Consider the following 11,780-nt stretch of genomic DNA (forward strand, 5'->3'; position numbering starts at 1 on the left):
ACACATAGGACCCCTGACAAGTAGAATTCATGGCCAACCTGTATTAAATACATGAAGACTACAGTTAGAGATCATCCTATGTAATTTCATTTCACTGTAATTTAGTTATAATGCAACAGCAGGTTTCCAGTTGATTGGAAGAAGATGAACTTGTTTGTTCAACATCAATGTTGAAAGATAGGAACATCAATGACTTGTATTAAGTTGATGAGATTGCTTTGATAGCTGAAATTGCAAATGGTGGTCTGCAAGCTCTAATAATAAACATTAAGAAGCACAATGAAAAAAATGAGACTAAGATTAAATATAAAGAAGAATAAACTAATGACATCAGGTACATTAAAACTTAGACTTGATAATAAAGATATTGAATTGATTGATAGCTTCTGTCTTTTAGGATTTACCATCAATAGTAAAAGAACCAGCAACTGTGACATATTTCTATGTCACAAACTAGCACTATGTAGGGAAGGCCTTGGAAAATTCTTCAGATACAGTGTGTTTATACCTACAAAGATCAGAATCATGCATTTAAAATTTTCTTTGTGGCACTTTATGAAAGCGAAGGTTGGATTTTGAAGAAGTAGCATATAAGGAATATTTCTACTTTTGAATTTTGGTTTTGGAGAAGATTCCTGAGAATACTGTGGATAGATAAGAAAACAAACACATGGATAGTGCAACAAATCAATCCAGAATATTGGGAAACATGGAAGGAAAGGATAGAAGGAGACAAATGGATCAATTTGATTACACTGGTGTTAGATGCACTACTGGAAAACCTAAACCTTAAATCTAATTCAGGACAGATCATCCTGGAGAAGGTCTACCTATATGGTTACTGACAGTTGACACTGATCTATGACATATAATCAAACAATCAATCAATGAAGAGCCAACAAAGTCTTAAAAGCATTTGTGGACATTATCTCTGTAGACCTATTTACTGTAAAATTCATAGATCACAGACACAGGCATACACACAAGCAATTAGGAGAACTATTCCTGGTCCTTTGAAAATTCATTTAGCAACAGTAAAAGTAGCACATTACCCTTGATAATATTTTAAAAAAAACTAGTTGAGTGTTACTACTAGGGAACCAGTTGTTTGGATCATAAGGATTTCCTATATGAAGGATACCTGCATGACAACTGAATCAAACTGAATATACAAGACCTTAGTTACATTTCAGAATATTTCTACCATTAACTGGTTTGGACAAGAAGAGCTGTCCCCAGATAATTTCAGCAAACAGTATAATCTTATGTTCAGGTATCTAAAAATGCTTTCAATCTTTTCAATTCCTAGCTTGCAAATCAGAATGTCATGGGATATTTTGCCAACTGTTTTGCTGAAATCGTGATATATCTACTACACAACGTGCTAAGGAAGTTACCTGTTCAAAATTAATGTGTTATAATGGCAAGACTTATTCTTGATCAATCCATTCTGAATTGTATTTATTACTGCATTATTTTTAAAATACTTGCATATCTTTTAATGATCTAATCTCAATCTGTCCAGATTCACTTTCTGTAGATCATAGGATCTTTCTTTCTAAATGGATCTGCTTTTAAAAGTTTGCTATACACAGGTCTGTTTCATCACTGTGTGTATAGGAAGCCGCACTACAAGCAGAAGCAAAATGGATTGTATACTGATGAAGTGTAAGAATTCCCCTATCTGAAAGAAGTTGTCCAAATTCTATAGAAAAGAATGTCTGCACAGGACTGCTGGAGAAGAGCTGGACAACAGCTGCTATAAAATTCAGTACCAATAGTATACTTCTGATTAACAATTGCATGCTACTGTCCTCATAACCTGAGTATTCCACGGGTATCTTCTTGACTATTGTAAAAACAGAATGATGTGCTAAATAAGTTCTTAACTTCATTCTTAACTCATTCAGCAAGAGTTTTTTTTTTACCTTTATTGCTACAATAATGCAGAAATAAAAATTTAGAAAATGTGTATAGCTATGTACCACTATAAATGATTTAAGACTGAGATACTGTTAAATGACTTCTCATGTCAAGTTTATTCTGTCCTTAAATATTATTAGAGTCTTTCCATGCTGCCCAGTGAAAATGCTGTCTGCTAGACCTTGAACCCTCAGTACTGCTCCCAATCCTGCCTCTGTACTGGGTTGCCACTAAATAATGGTGTCTTCATTTCATGCACCAATAGTTAAGGAAATGGACTTGTGGATTCCCCTAGCTTTGTTTCCCATCCTTCCTGCCAGGCACCATGAGTCATAATCCTTACAAGAGCTGAGGCTGTACTGGAGAGGAATTGAGATCTGACAGATAACTTGAATGGCAGATTTAACCATCTGTCAAAATTCACTTAAGCTTGCAAATGTTTTGGGTCAGTGCATTGGAAATGAGTTTGGCTAACAACTGAGCAGTTGTCTCCCATTGCCACTGCCAGTTAGCTATTACCAGGTTTATTTGGAAGCTAAGTTAGTTTATATGCCACAGAGCATTAAATCTGTGCTTAGAATAAACCTGATTCAGAGCAGATCATTGCTATGGATGACACAGCAGAAACAAAGCTGGTTTCACTTCTAAGACTTCCCCCTGTGATGGACCCTCTTTCGAAGCCAAGACTTCTGGTTCAGTTTGGGGAGAATGCAGTTTGAAAGTACCACATTCTCCTCCTTCCTCAATCAAAAAGTCCTCAGAGAATAGTATTGAGGGACTGACAGGAAAGTGATACGAGTCTATCAACCTAACACGATCAATAGGTGCTTAAGAACTCCACTCTCCAAGTATAGATCCATCTTCTAGGAGTTACTTGGCTTCACCACCCACTGAATGATCAATGAAGTGTCTCAGATTGTATCTGCAGTAAAATTATCATGCTTCCTGCTTCAGAGAAAAATACTGTTTTAAGAGCAGAAAAGCTAAGGTTTGGTTAATGCTGCCTCTGGCATGGGTTGGAGATAAGATAAAAACAGTGTCATGGGGACATATCAGAAAAAGGATTGTTGAGGAATATTTTCCTTATGATTAAATCCAAAGGTCTTTGCTCTGATTCATTACACATCCTGATGCATTGTGTTATCAGTGGCAGCTAAGCAGAACCTTGGAAAAAGATATGGATCCTTATAAAAATATCCTTTTTTTTATATATTACAGATCTGATCCCATTGAAGAAACTGATACTAGTCTTTCAACAGTTTTTAATTACTGAAGAGAAATGGTTGAAGAAAACCACACAATGATGACTGAATTTGTTTTTGTAGGTTTAGTGGATAGTCCAAATATGGAGCTGCTCTCTTTTATTGTGATACTAATTATCTATTTAATTACACTGACTGGCAATCTTGGGATGATCATATTAATCAGGATAAGCTCTCAGCTCCAGAGCCCTATGTATTTCTTCCTCAGTCATTTGTCTTTCTTAGATTTTGGGTATTCTTCAGCTATTGCCCCTAAAATGCTAGCTAACATACTGGCAGACAAGAAAAGCATTTCATATGTTGATTGTGCTGCACAGATGTATTTCTTCATTTTCTGTGCGAGTACTGAGTGTATCCTCCTGGCAGCAATGGCGTATGACCGGTACGTGGCTATCTGTAATCCTCTCCTCTACGTGGTTACCATGTCTCCCAAAGTGTGCACTGTGATGGTGGCTGGATCTTATCTCATTGGCTTGGTGAATGCAGTGACACAAACAGTTTCTACCTTTCAGCTCTCTTTTTGTGAATCCAATATCATCAACCATTTTTTCTGTGATGTTCCCCCTTTGCTATCTCTTTCCTGCACTGACACAAGCATCAATGAAATGGTGCTCTTCATTTTTGCAACAATCCTGAGTATATTTACTTCAACAGAAATTGTGGTGTCGTATGCATTCATCTTGACAGCAATCTTGCGGATTAACTCATCTGAGGGGAAACAAAAGGCTTTCTCAACATGTGCCTCCCACCTGGCAGCTGTAACCATCTTCTATGGAACAACCATCTTTATGTATCTGCGCCCAAGTTCCAGCTATGTTCTGGATCAGGACAAATGGGCTTCCATCTTCTATACCATAGTAATTCCAATGCTGAATCCTTTGATCTATAGCTTGAGGAACAGGGAAGTCAAAAATGCCTTGAGAAGGAAGCAGGCACTGGGCATGAGATGCTTATGAGTGCTGACAAACTGAAGCATTTTTATCTACTCATATGATCTAATGTGCCACTTTTTTTAAAATTGGAGGGAAGCAAATTTGTCTGTATGGAAAATATTCCTCAAAGCTGGAAACTAACCTGAGCAGGCTTTTTAATTTTAACAAAAAAAAAAAAAAATTGAGGAAATGCAGCATCAGGCAAAAAGACCTAGCATTTAACTAGCTACATCCTACCAGTATACTTAAGAATGCATGCATCTAGATAGAGGAACAAAGGCAGAAAAAAAGATTCTGAGATTACCAACCTCATAAACAAAAAGCAGACGGAATGAAAGACAGGTTCAGGACAAATCCCTAACTACCTACAGTCTACTGCCTGCCTTTCGTGGTCTCACATACTGATTCAGAACTCCCATACTCTCTTGAAGAACACTCTGTCAATCTGTGGGCAAAGGCTTTGTGAGTCCATCTGCCAATGTTTCTTCTTATGGGCAGTATCGGTTTAACAAATCCCTTTTCTTAAAGCATCTCTCACAAAGTCATACTTAATGTATGTGCACTTGGGTTTAGTATTCTCATTGAATAATCATTGACGGTTCTCAAACAAGATTGTTGGGTTTGGCTCATCTTTCCCAAAGTTCATGCCACACGGTTTCTTGGCAGACTTATGGAGGTGCATACTCTGTTTTTTGCGCACCAAGTTGATTACTCTACCTTCACATAGGAGCAATTGTCTACAAGTAGAATGACATCTTTTGCTCAGGCTGCACCCCTGTAGTCAAGAAATCAATGCTTGTATTTCTGAAAAGAAAGACAGAATGTGTGACTCTGAAGTTAGCAGGCAGAATGAAAGGCAAAGAGGAAACCCCCAACTTTCTGTCGATGCCCCACTACTCCCTATAGGCAGCTTCTAAAGAGTCAGTTCCATTGAAATCACAAGTACAAGACTTAATTAATTGTAAATTGAAATGAAATGGTATTAAATGAATTTGACTGAATTTGCAACTGCACCAGAACCATATGACTGAATAAATTAGGTTGGTTTCTTTATTGTATCTTAGGGAGTGGCAAAAGTTATGGTTTTGTTTTGTAGCACCTCTTGCCAAAATCTGCCCTTATGCAGAAAGGGGAAAAAAAGGTAATTATGCTGCATATTCTGTTTAGTGTACCGAGTTTAGTTTCTTGAACTGAGACTTCATTGGCAAATAAGAGTATAATACATATTAACTTTGCGCACTGCCCAGATTCATTTTTAATGAGATGGGCAATTATACAGATTTGAGAAACAAACAAACAAATAAATGTTTGCATTAGCATTAAACAATAATTGGCTAGCAAGCATATTCACTTACTAATGGAGAAATATATCTCATCTTCATGGTTTTAATATTGGGATAACAGAACATGTTGGATGGAATATAATCTATTAATCTATATTCGATGACTTCTGAACAGGAACCTATTTAAGGAACACTAATGTCCTTTTTCTTGTTCTCAGTGCAGTCTAGAATGTTTCTCAATAGCTGGTTTTCAGAGGTCTGGATGGTGGAATTTGATTCATATTGGGGGTAAGCATTTCAGAGAAATTTTCAACTTCTTCAGCTCAATTATAAACCTATTTCTATTCATTAAGGTGTACTCTTTGATTCAAGCCAGCATCTTCAGTTACAAAGAACAATATGGTAATGTTCACCAATGCAGCAGAAGACATAGACAAATATATATGTTTCACAGAAAAAATGACAAGTTACTATTCTAAAATGCAGCTACTTTAGAATTAGCTGTTAAAGAAAATCCAGGAAGTGGAACTTAAAACACAAGACGTTGACAAAAAGGTGGAAATGTTACAGCAAAAGAATGAAGGATTGGAACAAACAAATCAAGAACGTGCTATTGCAATGGTGGAAATGAGAGAAGTGGAAATTGAAGCAAATAAAGCTAGATTTGGAAATATGGAAAAATCTCAAATTGTCAATATTAGGAAGAATTGCTACAGTAAAAATGAATGTGTTGCCGAAGATTTTATTTTTATTTCAAACGATCCCGATAAAGCTTGAGAGAAAATTCTTTCAAAACTTAAGTTCATTGGTTTTGAACTTTATTTGGCAGGGGAAAAAAGCTAGAATTAAGATGAAAACATTACAAGATGCTAAGGAAAATGGAGGCTTTGGGTTGCCAGAATGGACATTGTATTATCAAGCATCTGTGTTAACATGGGTGAAAGAGTGGATAACACTTAGAAATAAAAGGTTATTGTATTTAGAGGGACATGATTTACAATTGGGGTGGCGTGCTTTTTTATGGTATGGGAAAAACAGAGTTCATATACTTTCAAAATCATTTTATAAGAAATGTCTTGTTAACAGTATGGGGGAAAAATTAAAACTAAAATATATTCAAAAATTCCAGGGTGGTTATCAACGATGGAGGCATTTATACATCTGAACCTGGTAGACTTTGAAAAAATATGGACATATAAAGATATTTTAGATATTGATGGGAAATTAAAATCTAAACAAGAATTGGAAAATTTAGAAATAAATTTGTCCTGGTGGGCACATTTGCAGATACAAAGTAGATATGAAAAAGATATAAAAATGTATGGATTTTACAAGGATTAAAATGTGTTTGATAAGATTTTGTTAACCTCGGATGAGAAATTAATTAAGAAAATGTATAATTTTTTGTTAATTTTAGATATGGAAAGTGAACAAGTGAAAAAAACAATGATAAGATGGGCAAAAATTTTTGATTATGATATAGAATTAGAAAAATGGCAAATGTTATGGGAGAGAAACTATAAATTAACAATGTCAACTTCATACAAAGAAAATTTGTATAAAATGTTTTATGGATGGCACCTTCCACCAGCAAGATTAGCAAAAATGTTTAAAAATATGTCAGATAGATGTTGGAAATGTAAACATAATATAGGCACGTATTATCATATTTGGTGGACATCTGGGAAGGCAAAGGCCTATTGGAAAAGCATACTTATGTGGTTAGAAAAAATATTGGGCAAACAAGTGGATTTTAAACCTGAACTTTTTTTACTAAGCATTATGTCTGAAAAGATTAATGAGCAGAAATTATATTTAATTCTACATATTACTACAGCAGCAAGAATAATTTTTGCACAGTACTGGAAGAATGAAGGATTGCCATCAGAAGAAGAAATAATCACGAAAATATTGGAATGTGCAGAGATGGACAGACTAGCTATGAGGCTGAAAGACAAAGAAGATACGGACTATTATAAAATTTGGAATTTATTCTATTCTTGGTTAGAGAAAAGAATGAAGGATTAGGAAGTGAACATGTATTAGCTTAGCAAACACCAACTTGTTTGATTGGAAAAATTAACATATGTTGATGGGAAAAAAATTAATAAAAAAGATTGATAGAATTACCTGTTAAAGATATATTAGGCTTTTTTAAAAAAATAATCTTTTCTAAGGCATAATGTCTATTAAAATTTTAAGTGGCTAGGAATTATGTTATAAATAATTCTGTGATGCCAAAATTGCCTTTCCTTCTTCTTTTACTAAAACCCAGATCTCTTACAGAACAAAGCAAGCAATTGTATTATCAAATTATTATTTAAAGAAGCCAGCATAATAAAATATACATGAATTGTTAATCACACCTTAAGATAATGGCAAAAATGATTGTTTACTTATCTCCCAAAGCAAGCAAGAGAGAGAATTAAGGACCAAGTCTGAAATGGAGTTCAAAAGGTTGGAGGAGGGTTATGATTGTTTATATTCATCCAGTAATTTACACTTCATGTTTGGTGGTCAATATAGCAAAATATTCTCAATTTTAATTCTTGATAATATTGCCAGAATATCAAAAGTCCAGTTTTACAGTCATTTTTAGAGTACCTTACTGTTTTCACAAATATATTACTTCATCTATACCATTGGTTCTATTTACTATTCCCCAAAACAAATTATGTTTCTTTGTGGAATTCTTGCTTGTCAGTCTTTCCTGGAGTGTTATTATGGTTATGATTATGAGTGTGTCTCAGCCTTGTCCATTTTTAAGAAGCATGGATTTCAACTCCCAAAATTCCGCAGCCAAAACATTGGGTCATGTGAATGTTCTTTCTCCGACCTTGTGACTTGGTTTCTGAATGTTTTGTTACCAGGCTAGATAACATCTTCAGCAGTGTTTAGGGGATGTCAGTGTCAGGGAGGAGAGGGCTTGCATAAGTTGGTTAAGGGTCGGTGCTCCTCTCTAGTTGGTGTGCAGTTGATTTGGATTCTGAGGGGTTCGTAGGCTGGTTGTAAGTCAGTGTGTCTGTTGATGGAATTGCTTGTGGAGTGGCACACTGCTCCCCCCACCAGCAGTTCTCCTCCCAATGACCCTGACCTGACGTAACTTCCCCATCACGAGACTCATCACAAGTTTCTCACTGATGACTCACACCTCACCCATCACAAGATCCTCACCTGACACACTCACACCTGAAGCCCTTATAAACAGCAGAACACAGACACTAATATCCCGTAAACTCCACTGAAGATATTCCCTAGTCTGGTAATGAAACATTCAGAAACCAACCCACAAAGTCAGAGAACAAATCTTCACCCTCATCCTACAGCTGAGCTATAGATATTCACCACTATTATAAAACATCCTCATGTGACTGTGAGGCACTGCAAATGGTTGTAAATATGCCTGGTTATGTGAACCTAAAATTTGGTCATGGAATTGCAGCTTGTGTGTGTGATCGGCAGAACTACAAATCTGTGTCATAAATATGCACAAGTCGATCCATCGGAACTTCCTGACAGTTAAAACAATTAATCTGTGGAACAATCTGTCTCCAGAAGTTGTGAATGCTCCAACCCTGGAAATTTTTAAGAAGAGACTGGAAAACCATTTGTCTGAAATGATATAGGGTTTCCTGCCTGAGTAGGGGGTTGGATTAGAAGACCTCCAAGGTCCCTTCCAACTCTATTATTATTATTATTATTATTATTGATCATCGCACAGTCAGCCAGATGTTCAGACTGGATTTGGCATTTTGTCTACCTATCGAGTCCTTATCCAGGACCTGGGATAGGCAGATGTGGATGTTTGATGGTATTACAGGTATCGTCGCAGGATGGAAGCAGTTCCTAATAAGGCCACCTTTTGCAATTGACTAATAGCGAATTTGTCAATGCCAATGGTGTTCAAGTGGTGCTCCAGTTGTTTTGGGATTGCACCCAAGGAGCCTATGACTATTGGTACTACCCTTGCTTGCTTTTGCCACAGTCTTTCTATTTCTATTTGTAGGTCTTTGTATTTTGTTATCTTCTCCAGTTCTTTCTCTTCTATTCTGCTGTCTCCAGGCACTGCCACGTCCACTATCCAGACTTTTTTGTCTTTCTTATCGACAATTGTTAAGTCTGGGGTGTTATGTTGCAGGTGCTTGTCTGTTTGAATTCTGAAGTCCCAGAGCAGTTTAATTTTATCATTTTCTATGACTTTCTCTATTTTATGATCCCACCAGTTTTTGCTTACAGGCAAATGATATTTTTTGCAGATCTTCCAATGCACCATTGTTGCTACTTTGTCATGCCGCTGCTTGTAATCAGTCTGTGCAATCTTCTTGCAACAGCTTACCAAGTGGTCCACTGTTTCTTCAGCTTCTTTGCATAGGCGGCACTTACTGTCTGTTGCTGTCTTCTCAATTTTGACTTTGTATGCATTTGTCCTTAAGGCTTGGTCTTGTGCAGCCAGAATTAGTCCCTCGGTCTCTTTCTTCAATTTTCCTGCTCTTAGCCATTGCCAGGTCTTGTTATTATCTGCTTTCCCAGCTATTTTTTAATGTACTGGCCATGTAGTGCTTTGTCTTCCCATGCCTCTATTCTGTTCTTCATTTGGTCTTTCTTGTAGGCCAGTTTGGTCTCTCCAGTAGTCAGTAAGCCTTCCTGATATACTAATTTCAGTGCATCTTCATCATTGTTCTTCAGATATTCTTCCAAAGCCATTTTTTCTTCTTCAACCATCTGATGTACTTGTAGCATTCCACGCCCACCTATTTGCCTTGGTAGATAAAGTCTATCAATGTCACTGCGTGGATGAAGGGCATGATTCATTGTCATTATTTTCTGGTCTGCCTATCCATTGCTTTTAGTTCTGCTTGAGTCCAGTCCACTATTCCAGCTGTGTACCTAATGACTGGGATTGCCCAGGTGTTGATTGCCTTTATGGTATTTCCTCCATTGAGTTTGGACTTTAAGATCTTCTTCACTCTCTTGATGTATTCACCTCTAATCTTTTTCTTGACTTCAGTGTGCTTGATGTTGTCAGCTTGAAGGATACCCAAGTATTTGTAGTACTCTTCCTCATCCAGACTCTTAATGTTATTTTCGTGGGGCATCTTGATTCCTTCAGTTTTCATTATTTTTCCTTGTTTGATAGTAAGTGTGGCACATTTGTCCAAGCCAAACTCCATTACAATATCTTGGCTATATATACGGACAGTATTGAGCAGCGATTCTATTTCAGATGATGTTTTTCCATACAGCTTCAGATCATCCATGTAAAGGAGGTGGGATAGTCTAGCAGATGTTTTTGATGTTTGATAGCCATGTCCTGAGTTATTCAGTATTGTTGACAGAGGAAACAGTGCAATAACAAATAGTAATGGTGATAATGAATCTCCTTGAAATATTCCTCTCTTGATATTAACCTCTCCCAGCCTCTCACCATTGATCTGCAACTGTGTCTTCCATTGTGCCATCGATCTTTGCACAAATTTTCTGATGTTTCTACTGACTCCTGTTATTTCTAGGCACTTTATTATCCAATCATGTGGCAGAGAGTCAAATGCCTTTTTGTAGTCAATCCATGCCACATTCAGGTTGGTCTTCCTTCTCTTGCAGTTTTCCAAGATCATTTTGTCTATTAGGAGTTGATCTTTTGTTCCTCTGCTATTGGGGCGGTTTCCTTTCTGCTCAGGTGGAAAGAGATTGTTTTCAACTAGATACTGTTGCACTGCATCAGCTACTACACCAGTAGTAGTAATTTGAAAGTTGTTGGTAAGCAGGTAATTGGCCTGTATTTACCTGGTGTTGCCCCTTTTGCTGGATTTTTCATTATTAGGTAGGTTTTCCCAGTTGTTAGCCACTTTTCAATTTCTCCTCCTTGTAGTATATTGTTGAACTGTTTGGCAATGAGTGGGTGTATAACAGTTAGATGTTTCAACCAAAACCCATGCAGTTCATCTTCACCTGGTGCTGACCAATTTTTGATTTTCTTTGCTCTTTTTTCTACCATTTTTGTTGTTATTACTAGTTCTTTCATTTCAACTTCTGTTTTATTTGCATCCACCTCTTTTAACCAAGCCGCATCCTTGTTGTATTTCTTTGGGTTATCCCATATCTGCTTCCAGAACTGCACTGTTTCTTCCTTGTCAGGTACTGACTGATTCCTTGCAGTTTCTCCATTGATGGATTGGTAGAAACGTTTCTGATTGGATTGAAATTGGAGGTTCTGCCTATAGTTTGCAATTCGAGCTTCATATCTACTGATTTTCCTGGCTATAGCTGTTATTTGTTGCTTTATTATTTCCAGTGCTTCCTTGATCTTCCTTGTTTCTAAGTGGTATTTCTTGATTAGGTATTCTTTGGTCTTCTTGTTCTTCAGCTTCTTTTCTTTCATC

At 36.7% G+C, this 11,780-nt stretch overlaps 1 protein-coding gene across 1 annotated transcript; it reads left to right on the plus strand.

Annotated features, from left to right (window-relative positions):
* Nucleotides 1-1,171: 1,171 nt before the first annotated feature.
* On the plus strand, nt 1,172-6,151 carry LOC120306977 (olfactory receptor 1019-like). Its single transcript, XM_039341094.1, has 2 exons — nt 1,172-1,273; nt 3,142-6,151. The coding sequence occupies exon 2, from the start codon at nt 3,203-3,205 to the stop codon at nt 4,139-4,141; it is 939 nt and encodes a 312-aa protein (XP_039197028.1). The 5' UTR covers nt 1,172-1,273; nt 3,142-3,202; the 3' UTR covers nt 4,142-6,151.
* Nucleotides 6,152-11,780: the final 5,629 nt, after the last annotated feature.

This window comes from Crotalus tigris, unplaced genomic scaffold, assembly GCF_016545835.1.
Source record: "Crotalus tigris isolate CLP2741 ecotype Arizona unplaced genomic scaffold, ASM1654583v1 scf7180000017764.6130737, whole genome shotgun sequence".
In the NCBI taxonomy this organism is placed as follows: domain Eukaryota; kingdom Metazoa; phylum Chordata; class Lepidosauria; order Squamata; family Viperidae; genus Crotalus; species Crotalus tigris.

Bases quoted from the DNA above. Each gene is read 5' to 3' on its own strand.
- LOC120306977 (XM_039341094.1), top strand. From the start codon at position 3,203: ATGGTTGAAGAAAACCACACAATGATGACTGAATTTGTTTTTGTAGGT.